Here is a 21835-nt window from a genome sequence, read left to right as displayed (position 1 = left end):
TAATTCATATATTTGGAAAATTTGTTTCTCTCATGGTCTGTGAGAGATATAGGGTAGTCCCATAGTGCTTGTAACTTAACGAAGAATGGGCCAATTTTCTTATCATTTTGATGATTCCAGAACCTTGAAATACACACAAATTCTTATACACTAGATGATCAACCTTTTCTGGTCGATTTCACACCGTTTCTTTCACAATGCAATCGCATGACCGTAACTGGTCTTTACCTTTAATCTTGATCTAAGGAGACACGAACGAACCAACGCTATAAACGGGCGAGTTATTATTGGCCGAACTAAAATATGCAGCTCCATCAGCCTCCAGGCCATGGCCTGGCGATTCGAGAAGTGCAACTTACGTTTTAATACATGAACTGAGATTTTGAAACCAAAAATGGCTTTTCCCGGGAAAGTGGGCAAACAGTAAGTTTTACATAGTTTATCATAAGGAATGAGATGGTTACTGATCAATTCAATCTGAATGGTGTTATTGTAATTTTGGAATTAATGCCTTCATGGTAGAAGTATAGCTTTTAATAGTTTTAGTGAGTATTAGCGTCTAAAATTAAAACTGGGCTTGGTCAGCGTGCTCTCTATAGCTCGCGCTCTGGTCGGCTAGCTCCCCGCTCACGGGGCGCAAGATACCGGCTCGATTAATTGCGTGCATACTGCATAGAGGTCTAGCCTAGCATTGTACATCATGTTGTATGGCACTGGCCTGGTTAACTGGCCATTAGATCATTAGTTGTTGAGAACACTCTAGTCTAGATCTAAAGAATTATACAGATATTTCTAACTGAAACTTGATGTTATTTTGTTTTTTACTAGTCTTATGTTTTTGTTTTTTGCAGTTATTGATTTTGTTTTCTTTTATTTATAAATTATTATTCAAGTTATTGCCTTGGGTCTATCTATGATGACATATGCACCACACCCATTTCCATCACACTCCACATATTTGCTTCAAACAATTATCCAGATATTACAGCAGTCTGTTGCATGGTTAAGACAACAGTAATGTAAAATCACTACCAAGGCTAATGAAATTGGAAAGGGTTGCTTGATGAAAAGTGTTCTAAAATGGTAGCTCCTGAAAAAAGTCAAGATGTTTATCTCGCATCTGTCATTTGAATTAACTAATATACTCAGTAAAGTATGGCAAGTTATTGTGACCATAATCAATCACATCATCTATATGGGTCTAGACTATAGCTCTATAATCTTGGAGATCTAGACTATATCAAAGTGTTAAATGTTACATTTCTTTCACTTTTAGGTATGGGCTTATCACCAAAGGCAAGAAATCATCTGCTCCTGTTCTTCAAAAACCTTCCATTTTCAATGAGTCAAGTGACGAGGAAGAGAATGTCACTACACTGGAGATGGCGAAGAAGAGACAAGCTGCCATGCAAACCAAAATAAAGAAACAAGTAAGTGACGACTAAAGACTTACATTATTTGATGTATTTATAGCTTGAATGAGGCCGACCCGGCCGAGTAATAACGTTGTCGTTGATTTTGCTATTATGACAGTCAGTCAATTTTAACATTTCCTTGATTATTAAAATCCTGGAGTAATTTTGATTAGGTAAAGTAGATGTATAATGTGAAATGTCAAATATGTTCCGTCGCCTATTTTAATATCATTGTGTTGTCTGACTTGACCTTTGACCTTTGACCTTTGTCTGTTGCAGACGCAGCTGGAGATCCAGAGGGCTCTCGAGGCTGACCCCACCGTGTATGAATATGACAGCATCTATGATGATATGGAGCGTAAGAAAGAAGAGAAGCTGATAGCGATCAAGAAACAAAAAGAAGGAAACAAGGTACATCTACGCTTCTTACAATCACATTAGTTGCATATTAAACTAGGACACTCCCTCAATCAAATAGCAAAAAGGGGGAAAAGGATTGAGAGAAAGAGAAAAAGAGAAAGAGAGTGATATTTCCCTCAGGAAATTGAAAAGAAAGAAAGAAAAAAACTAATTTGAATTAAAAAAATAGTTTCCACCCTGCTCTGTGATCAATTAAAAAGTGGTACCGGTAAGTTAATCTAAGGTAATAAGAACATTCATGTTTACTCACCCTACAGCCTAAATACATTGAAAATCTCTTGAAGTCTGCCGAGCTGAGGAAGAAAGAACAGGAAAAACGCAAGGAACGAAAGATACAGAAAGAGAGGGAGAAGGAAGGAGAGATGTACGGAGACAAGGAGGCCTTTGTAACGTCAGCTTACAAGAAAAAGATGCAGGAACTAGCTGAGGAGGAGGAAAGGGAGAAGAGGGAAGCAGAAGAAGAAGGTAAGATTTCCTGATTTTCATTATGACCCACTAGGAGTAGGAATAGGGATAATGACTTCTAAAGAGCTTTGGATGCAGGAGCTAGCAGAGTAGGAGCAAAAGAGGTAAGGATTCAACTTCATCATCCATCTCCCCTCCCCCCTGGAATTTTGAAATTATCACTGTTCAGGCAATTATCATTTGGACAAGCATCACTTTGAATTTTGGCAACAAGGTGATCTATTTGTAACGTATATATCTTTTCTGATATTTGACGGCAAAACATTTTCACTATGACAAAGCTGATTCTCTCCCCCTTCCCCCTCCCCCTATGGGCATATTTAGTTCACAAAGAGGTAGAATCCGAACCATCAACCACGTGACTATTATGTCATTATTAATTGTCTTTATTTCATGATTTGTTTCCATAGCTGCCAATGATGTGACGAAGCAGAGTGATCTATCTGTTTTCTATCGACACATCCTATCTCAGACCACGGGAGATGTGCAGGTCAAGCAGGAGAAGACATCCGATGATGAAGAGAGCAAGAAGAAAGTCAAAGAGGAGGTACTGGAGAAGAAGACTATCAAAACAGAGAGACATTCTGGTCTCAATTTCAATGAAAGGTTAGTAGCGACTTGAAGATTTAAGGATTAGAGTTGCTTTGTATTACTTGTGCCTTGTTCATGCTCGACATATTTGAGCAATCTGTTGGGTTGTGAAGGGCATTGTTCGTTTAAGAAGTGTGCATACATGAACATGGTTTGGAATATCTTTCAAACAAAAATGTGTGTGTGACAATTATAAATATTAATTCAATGAAGTTATGTATTCTTTATGCTTTACTACCTGAAAACTGTAACACATTGTAGGTTTACCTGGTATGTTGGATTGTATTATTCATTTTTTTGTTACTGTTTTGTTACCTTCACTTGATGATTTCATTCTTTTCAATAACAGAGACAAACCAGACTCATCAAGACACAGAAGTGACAGAGACCAAAATAAAAGGAGAGAATCAGGCAGCGAGGACGATGATAACAGACGGAGCAGGGATTACCATAGAAGAGACGGAAAGGAATCTGGACACAGGCACGACAAGAACGATAGAAGAAGCGAGAAATATAGAGAGAAAAAGGATGAGCCTCATAGCAGCAGTCGTCATCGGGATGATAGCAGAAGTCATCATCGGGATGATAGCAGAAGTCATCTTGACGATGGCAGAAGGCATGACAACCGCCACAGGAGCAGAGACGATGTAAGAGATAAGGATAGGCATAGAAATGAAGGCAGTGATTCACGTGATGACCGGCGTGAGAGGAGAGTTGACACAAGAAAGGACAGAGAAACCTCAAGTGGAAGAACTGAGAGCAAAGAAAAGGAAGACACAGTCAGAGATGGCAAGGGCAATGAGAAAGCAGAGTCCCTTCCGGAAAGTAGTCGACCGGAAGAGAGAGTGGAACCCGTTGCCAATCCAGACGCTGATAGCGATTTTGAGATAGACTCCGAGGATAGTGATGTTGAGGAGGAGAAAGTCAAACCAGCTTTGGATAAATCAGAAGTGATTTCCACATCAGACACGAAGAAGAGGAAAGAAAAAGAAGAGGTGGCAAAGTCTAAGTTTGTGAAGAGGACTGGTAGTGAGACAGTCATGTCAGCTAGAGATAGATATCTGGCTAGGAAAGCAGCTAGGGACACAACTAAAACCCATGTCAGTCGTGAGGATAATTGACATGAAGGAGATGTCAACAAACTGGGAGTCTACAGATTATTAAATCAGGATTATAAAAGTCAATCTATCAAGAACTTTTTTCAGTTTCATATGTAAGAGAAGGACTAATCATTTTCATACTTGGTGACATTGTAAAATTGACATATTGGCAATATATAAACTGATTCTGAAATTTACATCACAGCCAACTGTTATCAAAAGGCAATGTCAATTTGACAAACACTTCATGTCATTTCAATTTGTGGAGGAATAAAAATATAGGTAATTTGAGGTAAAAAAATATTATTTGTATTGGTCTTTTCTTTTGTCAATCACAATCGCAGTATTTCTCACAGTGCACTCTCTCAGCCATTTTATAGACCTGTGTAGACATGATAATCCAATCCAGAAGGACTAAGCCATTCTACCTAATATAATTATATCTTTTTTCTTTTCACCTAGTGCACGCTATTGAATTTCTTTTTTTAAAGATGAATATCCATACTTCTTTCTTTCAAAAAAATTTGGAAAATAAGTTTTTATGTTACATATGTAACGTATAGTATACTTCTTCCTTTTGAAAAATTTGTCTCGTGGGCTGAAGGGCCAAAATTTACCATTTTTTTTTTTTTTTTAGAGCTTTGGGGTTCTTAACTTAATGGATGTGGTTTGGCCTTTTTTTCAACGACCAGTCAAAAGTAACTTAGGGGTTGGAAGGGGCAACTGTTTTTGTGACGGGCTCCCAGATTCTGATCCACACCACATAAAACTTGTACAATCTGTGGTTTTTCCCATGCACTTTCTTCACCATCTACATCAATCTCTTTTCCTTTGCTCCCTCATTCACTTTCATCCTTCCTGAAGACAGGACTATGGTCATCGGGACCTAGTCATCACTATTTAGGGCTAGACTCTGTTTCTCTCCACATACGCTCTTTCACCCCATCATCTTCTAATCTTCTATACATATGAAGAGTTTAATTCCAAAAGGAGCTAAATCCATTTTGGAACTTCTGAGAAAAAGAAGGCGGAGTGAGGCGTTTTTCATGATTGCTCCCAAAATGTAGGTAAATCAATTTTGTTGAAAGACAGGTATATGTACAACTCAATTTTCATCAAAAGTGGATTTAGCTCCTTTTGGAATTAAGCTCTTCATATATATGGAAAACAGCTGAATTCAGTCACATAATCATACTAAGATCAGCACAAAATTTGACATTATTTTACTTCACATGTAGTCATTTTCATATTTTATTCTTTTTTTATACCTACTACATAAATACATGTATGTCTTACAACCACACAATTTGGAAGGGATTACATTGGCCACAGGTGCCAATGAACTTTTTATTCTGTTTCCTCTTTATGAACAGGGTAAATGTACATGTGGATATATTAAACTATATTTTGTCTATAAAGGATTTTTTTTTACAATAAACAATACAAAGAGGAAAAACAAACATTTCATGTTGTTAAAACAGTATTTTTTCTTTTTCAGTTGCTTCAAAAGCCTTAATCTAGGTGCACTGTGATCTGAAGCTATATGGTACAATTTAAAAGAGAATTAACCCTAAATAGAAAGCTAATGGGGCAAAGAAATTTAAAAGATAGGAAATTTTAAAATTGAGATACAGGAAATCACCCACATCATGATAACTTCCCGACCCATTAGAAACTCTCTTATTTGTTCCATGCATTTTTTTCTTTTCATTCCAAGTTGAGGACTGAACAGAAATTTTGTATGGAATAATTCCCCTTTTAATAACAATTATCGGATACTAAAGATCACAGATTTTTACTTTACTGAAACATTTTACTTATTAACAATATATGTTTTTTTAGGTCGGCTCAAACCAAAAAGTAAGAAATGATTTAATACTTTTATGATTTGCACTGTTCACAATGAAATTTACAGGCATTGTTAAAACATATCTTACAGTATTGGAACAATAATACAACTCGCACAAGATCAAACAAATACCGGTAATCAACTATTGCAACTTTCCAATAAATTAGTTCACTATCCATTCACCTACAATACTTAATGCCACAGTAAATGCGTTTATTGCAAACACATGTAGCTTTGCACATATATCTTTTCAAATAACAATATCATCACAATGATCGCACATGTACAGAAGTAATGTCATTAGCATTGCTTTTGCAGCAGCTTTGCACCATTACTCTACAAAATACACTAAAGAAAATAGATGTGTTAGCACGAAATCATACACTTTGCTTCATAATAATTTGTTTAGACCAAACTGCAAAACGTGTTATTTAAACTTCAAATAGTCCAATTTTGCATGACTTGAACTATTTTTTGTGGTCCACACAGATTCGACTCATGCAGAGCTGACTGTACTCTCATTCATAGCTGTCCACAACTATCGACTGAAATCTAATACTTTCTCAGTCATTACATTCAAGAGATACCTTTGCTACAAAGGGATACCATATGTCACATTTTCAGTTCGACATTATCTTTGGTATCAGTAAAGAAAGGGTGTTGATGCATTTACCCATTTGCCATACAAACCCCAAATTGGTAGAGCCAATAGATTATTTATACACCAAGAAATGCCATAAGATGGGACAAAGTTAAAATGTTCACATGCAATGTTACTGTCAACTCGTACTGTTTTCCATACAAGCATTGTAGAATATTAGATCTAGTCTTGCTTGGAACCTTACTGTTCAACTAGCCAGGTTTAATCAAGGACGTCAAGTCTAGTTATGGCCTATATGTGGCTTCTGCATTCATATCTTCATCATTTCAATACAAGAAGTCTAAGATTTCATGTGAAGTCTTGTTGAATACCTTACTTTTCAACTGGTCTAGTTATGTTTGGAACCTTACTCAGCTACAGGAACAGGACCAGGCTTCTGAATAAATCTAGTCCTCCTTTTAACACTGCTACATGTAGTCTATGAAATAAAGTCTAGTCTTGTTTAAAGTTTTAACATCTCTTCTCGACCAGTCTTGTTTGAAACTTTCTCTATTAATCTAGTCCTGCCTAACACATCAATGACTCTTGGGTCTTCAAGCCTGGTCTTGGTCTTGGTCAGGATGAGGCTTCTGCGATAAAGTGTTCATGCTTTCCATACAAGCGGTCCCAGGTATCACGTCAAGTCTTGTTGAAAACCTATCAACTAATCTAGTCTTCTGTAGAATCTGATTCCACTATGAACTTTGACCTAGACAAAGCTTCTGAATACGTCTATCTTTCCCTGGAACCTTCTGTATCGGTCTAGTCCTGCTTGCCATAAGAACAGTCAAGGACATCACTCTGCAGAGCAGCTAAGAATCCACTGGAAAAAAAAATATATAAAAAGAACAGCAAATTAATCAGTGCATCAAATGCTTTGTGAACACTTGATCATAATTCAGCACATCCATAATTCCATCAGTACAGTACGCAAAATGGATGCTAGGATACATACATGTACAGCATGTACAACATAGCTCGGAAGTCAACAAGCCCTTTCTATAAAAATGTGGGTATGTATCCTATCCCAAAATATCAAAGTACATGTATAATATTTTTGGACTTATGGTAATTTTTTGTTTGTAAAATAAAGTTGGCCCATACTGCCTACATTATACAGTCAAACCTGCTTTAGTGACCACCTGTCTACAACAAGCACATTTTTGTTTCCCTTGAAAATGGTTTCTCATTAAAACATGTACTAAAGGAACCTGTCTACAAAGACCACCTGTCTATAAAGACCACTTTTGGTGTTTCCCTTGGGCGTTCGCTGTAGACAGGTTTGACTGTATCACCATTCCCTTGATGTATATGGACACTAATAAAGCGAAAAGGAAAGAAAGATGAGGAATATTCTTACCCTAGCTGGGCTCTGTTTGGTCTATGTTCCGAGGCCGGTATGACATCGGGTGGAGGTCCCTTTGCTCCTGCTTCTCTTGACCCACCATCAAAGCCTGAAACACAATCAACACAAAATCAAAAGGAATCTTCATGATGATGATGATAATTGCATAAAAACTCTTGAAAATTAGGTTAGTGTTTTAACTATGTACATCCCATACTCATTCCTTCTCAATTAAAAGCAGCTTTTATTCTATGAACTCTCAATTCTAAGTACAATCGGCAAAAGCTAAGGGAAATATCTATGCTTACATGCCAATCCGCACATTTAGTGCAAAATAATGTCATGTCAATCCGATTGTACATGTATATCTCTTCCTCCCCCATCCTTTTTTCCTTTGTATATTTTTGAGTATATGTGTCTTTTGGATGACAAAAAGTGAAAAGAAAACTGTCAAAATACACACACATGGTTGAATATGTAATCATCCTACCAGTAATTTGTTCATAACATTAGTTGTGCATACTTTGCATTTTTACATGTATTTCGTACATTTTAGTTTCATTTATAGATCTGCAGGGTGTAACATGGCAAATACTGGTTAACGTCATCTACCACTTCTTTTGGACAACTGCACGTAAAGGAATGGATTTGATTAACGGTCAGTGTGCCCTAGCGTTCACGAAACAGACCGAAGTTCTCCTCACGCTTCGGTTTCGTGTATGTTGCACGTACGTGAATACTGCGGTCGTGTTGTCCGTAGTCGAATTATACCCTAGTCAGGCCACAGGAAAGACACAATCTTGTTATGCTACACCCCCTTCAATAAAAATGACTGAATACATCAATCCTACCTCCAAATATACTGGTTGGGCCTGATGAGATTGAAGAAGACTCCATCATCCTGCTGATGTTATCTAGCTGCATCTGAAGAGATTTCATCTGATATGTTGACTGCTGCTCCACAGATGAGGGCGCTACACTAGACGACTGATCAAAGATTCTCTGGGTAGGGGTGGAATCTCCGCTCGTGGTACTCACAGTGCCATAGGCAAATTTGGATGCTGCCATGAGCTCTTCAATGCTCATCTGAAACATTTCAAGAAAACATTGAAAAAAATGTTTTGCTCCTTTTTTAATAGTACCTTGCTTTATTGCCTCAACAGCTTGTTGCTATGAACATTTTCAGGGTACAAGAAATACACATAAGCGTTATGATTTTCTTTATATAACCTGTCAAAAGATGTTATAACAGCTTTATATACTGCAAATAACTTCTCTCACCCATCGAATCAAGTCTTTCCAAACATTCATCAGCACTACCCTAAAAGTCTTCTTAAAAAAAAGTAATCAACATCAAGATGGACATTGTGCACTATTTTCTTGATATCAAATCAAACATTCAGTAAAAGTGATTTTTGAAAGGCCTATCCTATATAAAATATTCCTTGATGCTGGAAAAAGCTGTCTTATTGATCCAATCAACAACAGAGTGGTCATTTAGTCATTTTTTTTGGCCAAAATATAACATTTTGTCCCTATGTCAATACAATATGCTACAAATTGTAATGGCAAGATAAAAAAATCAACAGCTCAAATTTTGGCGAGTTTCTCACCTCTTTCTTAATTTTGTTGTTGTTTGTCTTCATGTGTGAGAAGTCAGTGTTCTTGATATACTCCATTGCTGCGGTGAAAGTTACTAATGAATACCTGCAATATAATCAATGAGAGAAACAATAAGGTAAATAAATTAGCGAAAAAAAGAGCCCAATGCTGAACGTTATGCCCTTTTTAACACAGTTGTGGGTTCAAAATCTACCTTTGTGGTTATGTCCTAAGAAAAGGCATTCTATCATCAATAATGCCTCTAAATGATGTAAATACATGCTCTGGCAACAATTGCTGCGTGGTCAATTTCCTGCACTAGAAAAAAATTAAAAGATCATAAATTGAACCATGGATCCAACTTTATACCAAACCTTAACCCTAACCATAACCGTAAACTCAACGTAAACCCCAATCACAAACCTAACCCTAACCCTAAACATAACCGTAAACTCAACGTAAAACCCAATCACAACCCTAACCCTAATTCTATAACCTTGATATATAAAATCTGAAGCAATTGTAGCCACAGCAAACCGTTTATTAAGAAAGATAACCAACAGTCCTTTTCAGAACTACACACCCTCAAGAAAGATTACCGAGAGTCCTTTTCAGGACCCCTCAATTCTCCCTCTCTCTCTCACATGGTGCACCCGCAAGCCTACTGTATAAGAAGGGTACCGTATTAAAACTCATATAAATTATCATAGATTAAAGCTCTTCTGGTTCTGAACAGACAGAATTCCATAGTATTTTGTGTGTGGAGGCATGAGAAGTATCTCTATTGAAGCTTACCCTAAGTTGTCGTGCTTTGATGAAACCCAGTGGAAATTTTCCAGGTAGTACAGATTACTTGCTAGATGTCTGCACTTTGCTTGGCTGATTACAAGCACCTGACAGAAAGAAAAAACAACACAAACAAACGATGAATTCATACAAGTATGCTAACAATGATATAAACATGTTAAGGCATTAAAAAAATGTACATGTGTTCAAATCCTTGAGTATAAATAAACAATTGAATAGTAATGAACCAAGGAGCCCTGTGGAAGACCAGCTGTCTTAGAATTGCTTTGTACATTTACTTCATTAATCCTTGTATTAGGTATGCCTGTATTATAAGTATTTAGTATAAAGCTTTCTAGCTAAACAGGCCACTCTGAGTAAAAATACAAGATAACTCATTAACAGATTACAAACCCAACAACTAACTTCTGAGGTCCTTCTACCCCGCCAAACGTTACTTGGAGTAATTATCTACAAGGGTAGTTTGGGAGTTAGGGGCAGAGAGAATTTTGTAGGTATACCCAAGGGTTGTCATCTGAAAAAAAGCACTTCACATAGTTATATTGGCAGAATGATTGAGTTCACTTACCAGGAGCGGAAGGAGATCATCGGATGTGAGACATTGGGGACTGTGGCCTGGTGCTAGGTTTTCTCTTAAATGGATGTTCACCTCTTCTGTGATGTTATCCTGCAATGTAAACAAAAGAAAGGATTACCACTCTTCTTAAATTCTTCACATCTGTTGATGTTCCGTCCACAAACATAGATATAAAGATGGCGTAAAAGAAAAATAATTGATGCTTATTATCAATGAATGTATCTTTCAATTACACATGGGGACAAAATAAAACAGCAAACAAACCAATACAGTAAGCACATGGAATTAACAGAGTTCTGTGCAAATGGATTGTGATTTCAATTTTAAGCTTATACAAAGCATCCATATTCTCACCGAGTTGAACCTAAAACAAAATACAAATCAATTTAACATACACCTGAACTTAACAGAATATGTAAATATGCATGGAATATTTTTATATTGATTTTGATATCTCAAGGGTCCATGTTCTTACCAGAGTTGAATGAAGACAGGTGAGTTTCTCGTGAGGAGTGTTGATGCCGTCTAGCCTTGCCAACTCCACAACCTACAAATGAAATCAAACAAGAATTGCATGAGACAACTCTAAATTCAACAAACTAACTTAATCCTTCTCTTTCCCTCTGCAACTCATCAATTTTTTTCTTATCCCTCTTTCTTTTAATGAAAGGAGAAAAAATGTAAAAAGAGGACTACTTACAGAACTAAAAACTTCATAGAATTTTTGCAAGGATAAAAGATAGAGTAGAGCAAAGGGAAGCAAGAGAGAGAGAGAGAGAGAGAGAGAGAGAGAGAAAGAGAGAGAGAGGGAGAGGGAGAGGGAGAGAGAGAGAGAGAGAGAGTGAAAGAGAATGAAAGGAAAGAAAATGGGAAAGGACATGAGAGGAAAGTAAGCAATGTTTTTATTTTAGTCACACTGAAGAAAAGCAAAATCTTGAGAGAAACAATATACAGAACAGAATAGAAACGTTATAAGATAGCTTACCGCTGCTGGCAGAGGGCAGCAAAACTCCTCTGCAACTCCTAGCTGTTCCCCTGTGATGCCCTGGAGCTGCTGTAGCTTATCAGAGATGAGAGCGTCATCTGGATTCTTCTCAGCACTGATTGCTTTGAAGACTTTTGCATGGACACTGCCCATCACGTAGCTACAACAAAAAACATACACATAACATATTTCATGTGTGTGATATGGATGTCAAAGGCAAAGGCATCACTCAAAGAGAAAAAGAGAGAGAAAGGAAGTGAGAGATAGAGAGAGAGATACAACACACAAGGAAAAGAAGAGAGATGAAAGTGAGAGGAGAGAGATAGAAGAGATGGATAAGGAGAGAGATACATGATCATAACAAGAAAGATAAAGGACTCAATGGATACTGATGGAGAAAGAAGGAGTGAGGTTAAGAGAGAGAGAGAGAGAGAGAGAGAGAGAGAGAGAGAGAGAGAGCGAGAGAGAGAGAGAGAGAGAGAGAGAGAGAGAGACACACACACACAAACAGACAGAGGGGGTACCCACCTTTCTACTGCCACTGATAATACTTCTTCAAGCCTGCCATCTGATTGTAGCTTGATGTAGTGATTAGCTTCAGCAAACATCTGCATAGAAAACATTACATTGCTATCATAGTAAAACATGGCTAAGAATATGAAATTGACAAAACCTTTATACTGAAGACACAAACAAAAGAATATCACACAGTTATTAGTACATGGGCTCACACAAAACGTGACATCAGAAATTTTGTAAAAATTTGACTTTTCATAGCCATATCTGGAAAATGAGAACACTTCAGGAGCAAAAACTTCAATAATAATAATAATAATTCTGCTTTTATACAGCACTTTACATGATGTCTCTAAGCGCTTTACAGATCTATTACCCCTTTAATGCCACGTTGCTACAACGATAACCGTTGTCACAGGAATAAAATAAATGAAAACACACATGTTCTATATTATCAGTACTCAACATTTTCTTGAAACTTAAAACTGCACAAGAGATAGTACCTGTTTGTGCTCTTCACATATTCTTCTGAGTTTCTTGGCGATATCTTTCAGGTATCCTTGTACAATCATGTAATTCTGGTTGAACTGATGTATGCTTTCTTCAAGGCATTTTACAGTGTGACGATTCTCAGGGAACATACCCAAGAACTGTTTGTTCCTGGAAAAATGACATAAAAAGATGTTTATCCCATATGGATCAGGGCTGAAAGGAATTTCATAGACATTATTAGATAAATGCATTCTGGTTTTGATTTAAGAGTTATCATTTCTGTAGATTCTGAATGCACAGCTGCTTCCAATAACTAGCGCAAACACATTTGTACTGATATATTTAATGATCTTCAAGATAAAACTGAGTATTATTCGTGAAATTCATTGTGCAAGACACTGTCTAGATGTTTAATATGTTGATCACATGCTCGTAGTAAATAGGGACAACTGAGTATTTGGGAACAATAAAACTTTGATAAAAAAAATGTAAAAACTGGCTGAAAATCACAAATTATGAAACGCAGTGACATAGGATATGACTACATGGGACTACCGTACACAAATGTTGAACATCATGACTCCATATATTACAAGGGAAGAAAGAAGGTATGACTTTACAAAATATATAATCTCAAATACTTACTCTAGGAACCTTGTTCTTGGGGTAAGAAACTCGTCTGATAACCCTGCCGATCCTCTCCTTCCCTGGAATATGAAATACCAACACATTATGTATGGATTCCTGGCTTTCCATACTACCACTGGGACAAGCCTCAAACAAGAGTGAGTCCTGTACACATAAACCACCACCCCCCCCCCACCATTTCACCCTGGACCCTCCAATTCTCTAATTCTCAAAAAAGGTGCCTTGCCATCACCTGGGCCCTGTTACATAAAACATGTTACCAATAACAAGACATGATAACCGTTATAAGCTACTGAAATCCTTACATGTGGTTGGGTAAGAGTAGACTTGTCACATATCTGTGGCAGATGTTATCAATAACAAGTTTTATTTAAATAGGGCCCACGTAAACAGTGAAACTAGGCTTTCCAGGTACCCATACCACATCCCAAGAGATAGGCAAAGCGTGCTTAGTTCCCATCCATTGTTCCACCTTTATCCTCTCTCCATGAAATTGAGAATTTAGAGCACTTCAAATGATGCATCAAAACTGACCCAAATGTGAAAATACCGACTACATGCATTAGAGAAGCCTGCACCTTTTAATTTTTTTCCACAGAAAAATGGTGCCACATACATGTAGGTGATGTGAGTTATCATCAAAGAGGCAATGAATAGATCTCAAAATGATATCAATATCATATAACAATCTAATATCCTACGATAACTTGTAGGACTCTCAGAACTTACAAAATAAACTTACAACCTACAAAATACAGCATAACTGAAAAATACATCTTGAAAAATAAAAATATTTAAATTCACCTTGACTGCACCTTCCAAGGGTTTCTCAATAATCAACATCTTGAATGGCTTGTAATCCTGAAATAAAGATAAGTGAAGATAAACATGAGATTCAACTATATATAAACCAGAACTATCACTGCAAATCACACAGATAATCTGTGAAGATAGGTAGAATTAACCTAAGTGCTGTCACACAGAAAAATAAATCTACCGGTAAGCATCATTGGCTGACGACCCATTTTAAAAGAAAACAGCATCTAGAATTACAAGTTCACACAAAAGAAATAAATACTGGTACACAAACAAACAAACAAACAATAAAACCATTTTTTCACATAATCCTGTTAATTTCAGAGTCAATTCTTTTGAGAGTTAAAATCACTCCTCCACTATTTTTGTTTGTTTGTTCTTTTCTTCTATTTTTTTTAACGTACCTTGTTATAGCCTAACTCCTCTGACAGTATGCGTATACGACCTGGCTGGCTGAAGCCCTCTGTTGTCAAGATAAAGGCTTCGTCGACAATGATCGTCTTTGATCCATTCTTATCTGTGCTGATGTAGTGACTACAAAGAGAAAAGAAGAAAAGAATACTGTAAACACCCAGTTTTTGTGCTTCCAAATAGAATAAGTCTTAAAGGCTAAACCCACTCTAAAACAAGTTTGAGTAAAATCGGATAACTAATAAGGAAGTAATACATTTTTTTTAAAGTACGATAAGCTATATGGAACTAAGAAAAATCCCTACACAAATTGCCAATTTGGTTATCAGTTTGTGACTTCATTGCCTCGGATATGACTTGGATGCTGGTGTGAGGAAGATATTTATATAAAGAAAACAATTACCGGTAGTAGATAGTGAGGCAATTTGTCTTGTGATTTTCAACTTTTTTCATGTCATTAAACATTCATAACTTCCTTATTACCGGGGTAGTTATCCGATTTTGCTCAAACTTTTTTTGATTGGTTTGTCTGATTTTTCTGCTTCTAATGAAAGTAAGTTATTTTTGGAATGGACTTGCACTTTAAGGGTTAAGTGCATGGTATTCGGTCTCTCTGAGTCTCATATCTCACCAACAAGTATTATTTGTCAAAATCACTCTGAGCCCCATGTGCATTTTGGGCTTTTCACAAAACAGACAAACTTAAATTATCCTTGATCAATTGTCCTTTGAACTACACAACTGCATGCTTATCTACAAACATGCCACTAATTTTGTGCAGCAAATAAACACCAGCCCACCCCAATGAATACTGATAAAGTCTGTGTCAATAATACATGTTCACATATTTGTAATCCTTGCTAAACATTTTTGTTGAAAATCAACATTCACATTTTCATAATGATCAATGTTTACACCTTGTTTAATAATCAATGTTTACATTGTGACTCATAGCTATGGCTGACAAGACTGACAATCTGAAAACAATGAAGTAAAGAAAGAAAACAGAAATAGCATGAAGAGCCCCCCCCCCCCCCAACCCCCTTCCTTTCCACCCCTTCCCCTTCCTTTGAAAGAACATGCGATTGATTTCCTAATTAATATTACCACTGAGTATAATGATTATTTGTATTTTTTTAAAACATAGTACTATTCTATTTTCGTATGGAATTGTCTTTTGTGTTTGGTCAATCAAAGTAGAAAAAGAAAATCAAATCTCTTACTCTTGTAGCATAGGGGATGGCTTCAAAAGATGAGTGTCTATAAAAAGAGATACAAAGATAAGAGAACAAGACAAATAAACAAGTACAATAATAACACAGTTACTTGTATTTCAATGATTCAACCTTTGAACAAGGTTAGATTACAGATTACACTAGATTTGCGCAATACACAGGCTTAATATATACCAAAATATATTACAATCATGATTACTAGGTCATTCAAAAAGATATGGGATAGAAATTAGACACAGAGATACAAATAAAGAGACAGAGAGATAAAACAACAAAGGCAATGTCCTAATGAACTCTTTAAAAAATACGCTGCATAAATTAAGAGCTACCATAAAACAATTCTGTTAAATGGGTTTTCATGTATGACATTAGAAACCCTCAAAGGGACACAGTTTTGTAAGTAGCTCTAGTAAATTTGCTACTTTTTTAAAATAAAAACCTTACTATTGATATTAGGCCTGAGTCATGTCGGGATTTTCATAAACCGGGTCCCGACGGCCTTGTACCGATCGGGACCCGGTGTCCCGAAATCAGCTCGCAGGATTTGTCACTTGCCTCTATAAAAAGCGCATATCATCAGTATGTCCTTTAAAAGTGACCTTTTTTATCAATCAAATAAATCAACACATGCATACCTCGGCTCAGATCGGTATATTCTTCCATTTGACATTATTTTCATCCATGATTGGCGATGTTTAGTGCCATTTTCGTGCCTCTAAAAGTAAAAAAACTGGGGCAGAAATAGAAAGACAACATTCGAGCCGCCATTTTGATTTATGCAGGTTGAATAAATCTGGTCAAAAAATATGAATGTTAGAATAATAAAACGGCTTTCTAAAAATTTGTTCTGTGCAATATACCGATCATATAATATTTTAAAGACAAAATAAATATTTATCTCTTATTTTAAACATCGCATGCTTTTTTTTAAAAGCTGAAAATTACTTGTTAATCAAGAGTTTCGATACGGATAGCTGTTGCAAGGCAAGTTCAGACTAGTCTCGGAAAAATGCGCAGTGCTCCTCGTAATTAGCTGTAATGCGTGCTAGAACGAACCCAAACACAAACGTGATCGTAACGAGAAAAAAATCATTAAAAAAACTACGAGAGCACAATTGGAAAGACAACTACTGCTCAAAATTACCATAATCAGATAGATAACTTGGACAAAGAATTCAATAATCGCCCAAGAAATGCCACAGAAATTGTGATAATCGAGGAGTAACTGGGTACATTTTTAACGCAAGGGGCCTGCTGCAAATACTCGAATCCTTTGTTATACTGCTTTTTACCGTAGAGGGCGGTATTTGCCTCGTATAGCCTCGTGTTCAATTTAAACACGTGTAATTCGGATATTGCAGCAGGCCCTTCCGATAATGATTGTATCTATATAGTAACTCCTTAAATATCACTATTTATGTGGCTTTTCTTGGACAACTATTTTTTTTCTTCCTCCTAGTTATGTATCTGCTTACGATAATTTTGAGTAGTTGTCTTTCCAATTGTGCTCTCGTAGTTTTTAATGATTTTTTCTCGTTACGATCACGTCTTTGTTTGGGTTCGTTCTGGCACGCATTACAGCTAATTACGAGGAGCACTGCGCATTTTTCCGAGACTAGTCTGAACTTGCCTTGCAACAGCTATCCGTATCGAAACTCTTGATTACCTAGTAATGTTCAGCTTTTTAAAAAAAGCATGCGATGTTTAAAATAAGAGATAAATATTTATTTTGTCTTTAAAATATTATATGATCGGTATATTGTAAAGAAGTACTTTTTAGAAAGCCGTTTTATTATTCAAACATTAATGTTTCTTTCAACCTGATGTATTAATCCTGCCGAGAGACCCGGCCAGTACAGTAGCTAGCTAGCAGCTGGCAACAACAACCCCATGGGGCGAACTGCCTTGCAACCCATATTTATATCAGCAGTTCGGATTGATTCAGGATGAGCTAGAATATGATTGGTAACAATTAAATACTTAAGTTTTAAGGTGGATTGATTTTAGTGGTGTGCAAAACTGCAATTTCTTATATATTTCGTTATTTTTTTCGGAGCGTCGGTTCTCAAAAAACGAAACCGGGACCCGACGGCAACGGTCGGGTCCCGGTGTGATCGACTGTACCGACTCAAGCCTAATTGATATCAAGATTATAAATGCATCTTATCTATTCCAGAAGTCTTCTACATATCATGTCCTGACAAGAAACGGTTTTGAAACCCAACCTCAAATATTTCACAGCTTACCAAGAAAATTGTTGTCGATATTGACTCCTACTAACGAGGCTGTCTGTGGTATGCACACAAGGTATCTCTTAGCTTGAGCGTCTTCAAATCGGCTCCAGTATGTAGACTGTGAATTGTAAAATCAAAGCATTCATGAGTATATGAACTGTATTTCTACCGGAACTTGCTATAGGATCTGCTTATCAGATATTACTGAAGTAGGGCTATTAGGACAAATATAATCAAATTAAAAACTACATGGACCTTCGACTTCACGCAGTCGAAAATGATGCCATCGCAATGGAGCAATTTTACAAACCAAAACAGAAGCAATGTTTAAAGTTTGATTGTAATCCACTAAAAGATTCTCAGAATAATGTGATTACAAGCTATTTTTCATATTGTTTGACCCTTCGATCTTTGACCTCATGAACCTAAATTCTAATCACATCATTGGTTCTGCAAGATACATGTTTTGAGTTTGATAGTAATCCCTCCGTCGGTTCTATTGTTAATACGTTCACAAGCTATTTTTGCATACATAATGTCATAATGAGCCCCATATCCTTTGACATTTGACCTCCTGACCCCAAATTCTAATCAGTTCATTGGCTCTGCAAGATACATACATGACCCCAGTTTGGCGGGAATTAAAGCCTTCACTGAATAGGCACTCTGGCTATTTATTTGCACCAATCTTCGCTCCAATGATCTCGAGGCAGTAAACAGAAAGAAATTGTGTGGATAGTCAAAAGTCTACGAGAGTGGACGAAAGCTTGTAAACTAAATTGTTAAGGTTGGTAGAAGCTTAAACAACATGAAACACATGCTCTCTCCTAAGGGCAATTTTTTACACCAAAAAGTTGTCTTGGGAATCACTTATTCACTTCTATCTTTCGGGATGGGGTCCAGGGGCGGAGCCTTTGTCAGGAGTCTAGGGGGCGGAGCCCAAGGAAGTTCTTTAATTTTTAACAATTTATAAATAGCCATCATGAGCGATAGAAATTGTAATTTTTTTGAAATTTGTCACATTTATAGCCCCTTACAGGGTGTGTACATTTCATTTTAGTTATAATCTCGAATTAAAGCTTATCTGTACAGTAACTAGTTTATAGTAGGGATTAGACTAGTACCCTGCAAGGTCACTGGACAGGTAGTTATCTCATCAAATCAGCTCTCAATTAACAGAAGAAAAAGAGGATCATGGGGGATCAATGGTCACCGATTAGGCATTGTTTTCTATATAGAGGGAGCAAGTAGCTACAAGTAGGACAGTGTGGCTTTAATAGAACTTTTTTTCTTCTTTGTATTGTACTTTCCGTAATAAAGTCTCTATGAGTAAAAATAAAGTTTCATGTTCTTCCCTTTTTTTCCTTTTTCTAGCTCTTTCTTTTATTCTTCTCTTTTTCCTTTACCCTCACCATTATTTTTTGCTCCCCCCCCCCCAATTTTTCTTCTGTCTTTCTCTCTTTTCCCCATTTCTAATACACATACACAAAACTTGCAGTTGCCGACCCGATACTGGAGATTTTAAAGTTATTAGTATTCTTATTTTTTCCTTTCTCTTCTTCTCTGGCCTTCTATTTCATTTCTCCTTTTTCTTCCGTCCCTCTCTCTACCCCCTTTATTTATTTTGGCCACCAGAAAGGCCATTTAAACAAAAATTAATGTCTAGTGTCCTTATAGCTAGCATCCCTCTTTTTTTTAATGAAAAAAAACAATTAACATGAAAAACATAGAGTAAAGGAGGGGAAAAGAAAAGAATATACAACTGTATCAATTAATATCACACTATGAATGAATATGAATTATAAATATAGACTATCTGTATCTGTATCTGTCTGTGACGTACAATCACCAGCATCTGGTTGTCGCCTACGTACGGTTAGGGTCTGGTAAATGCTAACCGCCTAAATTGTTAAGTGTGCTTCGGCTACACGACTACGCGATGGTGAATCAGAAACTGAGAATATCTTTAATATAAACATAGATCTACATTAACAAAATATATCTAAATAAATGCATAGTCATAGATCTACACAATTATTGAGACACACACACACATAGGTCTACAATACAAAAACAGAAAAACACCCCCCCCCCATAACAAAAAAAAACAAACAATAAATATTAAAATAAACAAAACAATGTTCAGACACAACAACTGCCAATGGCAATGCCATAAATAAGTCATAACAAAACAGCAAATCCAAGAATTGTGCATGCCATTATCATCAGGCTAGCTTAGGAAGATTAACTACACCAATAACGATTCTACAATACAAAAACAGAAAAACACCCCCCCCCCCATAACAAAACAAAAAACAATAGGTCTAGATCTAGATCTAGATCTAAATATTGAAATAAACAAAACAATGTTCAGACGTCACAATAACTGCCAATGGCAATGCCATAAATAAGTCATAACAAAACAGCAAATCCAAGAATTGTGCATGCCATTATCATCAGCCTAGCTTAGGAAGATTAACTACACTAAAAAGGATTCATTAAAAATGACTTGATGGCATTGTCCCCCCCCCCCCCCCCCAATTAACCCAAGCCAAGAAAAACAAAATAACATTAACAAATAATTTTAATAATAAATAAATTCCAACAAGGTAAGAGTTCCTTTACTCACCTGAAGAGTTTTGTAGAATGGGTTGAATTCCAGATCTTCATGGTCTGCCATTGTGGAACGTTTTAGTATTCTGGAAATTATAACATTTATTGTTCTCCTTGTTGAGTACACTTTTCCTTCTGTCAGTTCTGTCTGAGTTCCCCTCAGGCCTCCTGTACAATATCGATGTGCGACCTATGCATTGTACGCGCGGCCTACCTATCTTCTAGTATGGAGCGGGACATTTCGCCCTAAATGAACCGTGTCTGGCAACGCTACAGTTTCGGACCCTGGACAAGCTCGGCTCGAAAGAAAAACCCAAAGGAGATTTTGAGGCTCTCTTTGATTTACAGACGTAACTCGGCGGAACACTTAGGTCTACATCCCCATTTTGTTTTTCTATCTCATGCTAATCTGCCTCCTTTTTTTCCCTTCTTTTTTGGGGGGTGAGGAGGGGGTTTACATAGTCTAGACAGATTTGGTTGGAGTGCAGCAGCCTGTGAAGCATGCATTTACAAGGGTCATTCATTTTGATAGAAAAATGCACGGTACCCATTAGATTTCCATTCACAACGCAATAGCGGCCCACGTTTAATGTTAATCTTTTTTTCTTCATTAGAAAAGCAACTCATGAAACAGCTGGCATGGATTCCCCTTTCCCCCTCCCTCACCTCCCTTGGTGACATGATTTAAAGTAAGGCGATCGAAGTAATTGCAGGAGAACATATTGAGGGCGAGTTTACTAGGTTTTTGCGCGCGCTGCAATACATCTTTTTTCTTGTAGGATGGTTGAGGATTTCCAAAGACATGATAGTCTCTCTCGGAATACCCATCACGTAATTTTATGTAAATTGTCAAATAAATTATTCCACAGAGGCGGTGAAGCGACTTCCAAAGTGGGGGGAGGGGGAGGGGGATGAGGAGGGGGATGGGGAGGGGGTATGGGGAGGGGGGAGCACCAACAAAAAAGTGCACTTTCTGGAAAAAAGGGCACCTTCAAATTAGAGAAATCTCAAAGCTAAAATATACCATTTTTTAGACATTGCATGGTATGTGCCCCTACATTTTCAAGATTGTGA

General features: G+C 36.9%; 2 protein-coding genes across 2 annotated transcripts; one reads left to right on the top strand and one right to left on the bottom strand.

Moving 5' to 3' along the window:
• The first annotated feature begins 307 nt into the window (after positions 1-307).
• LOC594218 (nuclear speckle splicing regulatory protein 1) lies at positions 308-4292 on the top strand. The gene is made up of 6 exons (XM_030991540.1): positions 308-423; positions 1277-1430; positions 1695-1826; positions 2093-2300; positions 2711-2906; positions 3241-4292. The coding sequence occupies exons 1-6, from the start codon at positions 395-397 to the stop codon at positions 4010-4012; spliced, it is 1491 nt and encodes a 496-aa protein (XP_030847400.1). The 5' UTR covers positions 308-394; the 3' UTR covers positions 4013-4292.
• A 1005-nt stretch (positions 4293-5297) lies between these two features.
• On the bottom strand, positions 5298-20951 carry LOC590633 (ankyrin repeat domain-containing protein 27). The gene is made up of 16 exons (XM_030991539.1): positions 20778-20951; positions 18161-18266; positions 15903-15939; positions 14673-14802; positions 14257-14313; positions 13450-13511; positions 12816-12972; positions 12325-12404; positions 11797-11956; positions 11287-11358; positions 10803-10901; positions 10223-10320; positions 9439-9532; positions 8677-8911; positions 7841-7934; positions 5298-7303 (listed from the first exon to the last, which is right to left on the bottom strand). Exons 1-16 carry the CDS (start codon positions 20826-20828, stop codon positions 7243-7245), a joined length of 1593 nt encoding a protein of 530 aa, XP_030847399.1. The 5' UTR covers positions 20829-20951; the 3' UTR covers positions 5298-7242.
• Positions 20952-21835: the final 884 nt, after the last annotated feature.

Source organism: Strongylocentrotus purpuratus, unplaced genomic scaffold (assembly GCF_000002235.5).
Source record: "Strongylocentrotus purpuratus isolate Spur 01 unplaced genomic scaffold, Spur_5.0 spur5_scaffold_2, whole genome shotgun sequence".
Lineage (NCBI taxonomy): Eukaryota > Metazoa > Echinodermata > Echinoidea > Camarodonta > Strongylocentrotidae > Strongylocentrotus > Strongylocentrotus purpuratus.
This window is presented reverse-complemented; position numbering and strand designations above follow the sequence as displayed.

Bases quoted from the DNA above. Each gene is read 5' to 3' on its own strand.
- LOC594218 (XM_030991540.1), top strand. From the start codon at position 395: ATGGCTTTTCCCGGGAAAGTGGGCAAACA. The intron at 424-1,276 runs GTAAGTTTTACA...TTTCACTTTTAG, and splicing joins CCCGGGAAAGTGGGCAAACA to GTATGGGCTTATCACCAAAG. The intron at 2,907-3,240 runs GTTAGTAGCGAC...TTTCAATAACAG, and splicing joins GGTCTCAATTTCAATGAAAG to AGACAAACCAGACTCATCAA.
- LOC590633 (XM_030991539.1), bottom strand. From the start codon at position 20,828: ATGGCAGACCATGAAGATCTGGAATTCAACCCATTCTACAAAACTCTT. The intron at 14,803-15,902 runs GTAAGAGATTTG...TTCTCTTTGTAG, and splicing joins CCATCCCCTATGCTACAAGA to TCACTACATCAGCACAGATA. The intron at 13,512-14,256 runs GTGAATTTAAAT...TTCATATTCCAG, and splicing joins CCTTGGAAGGTGCAGTCAAG to GGAAGGAGAGGATCGGCAGG.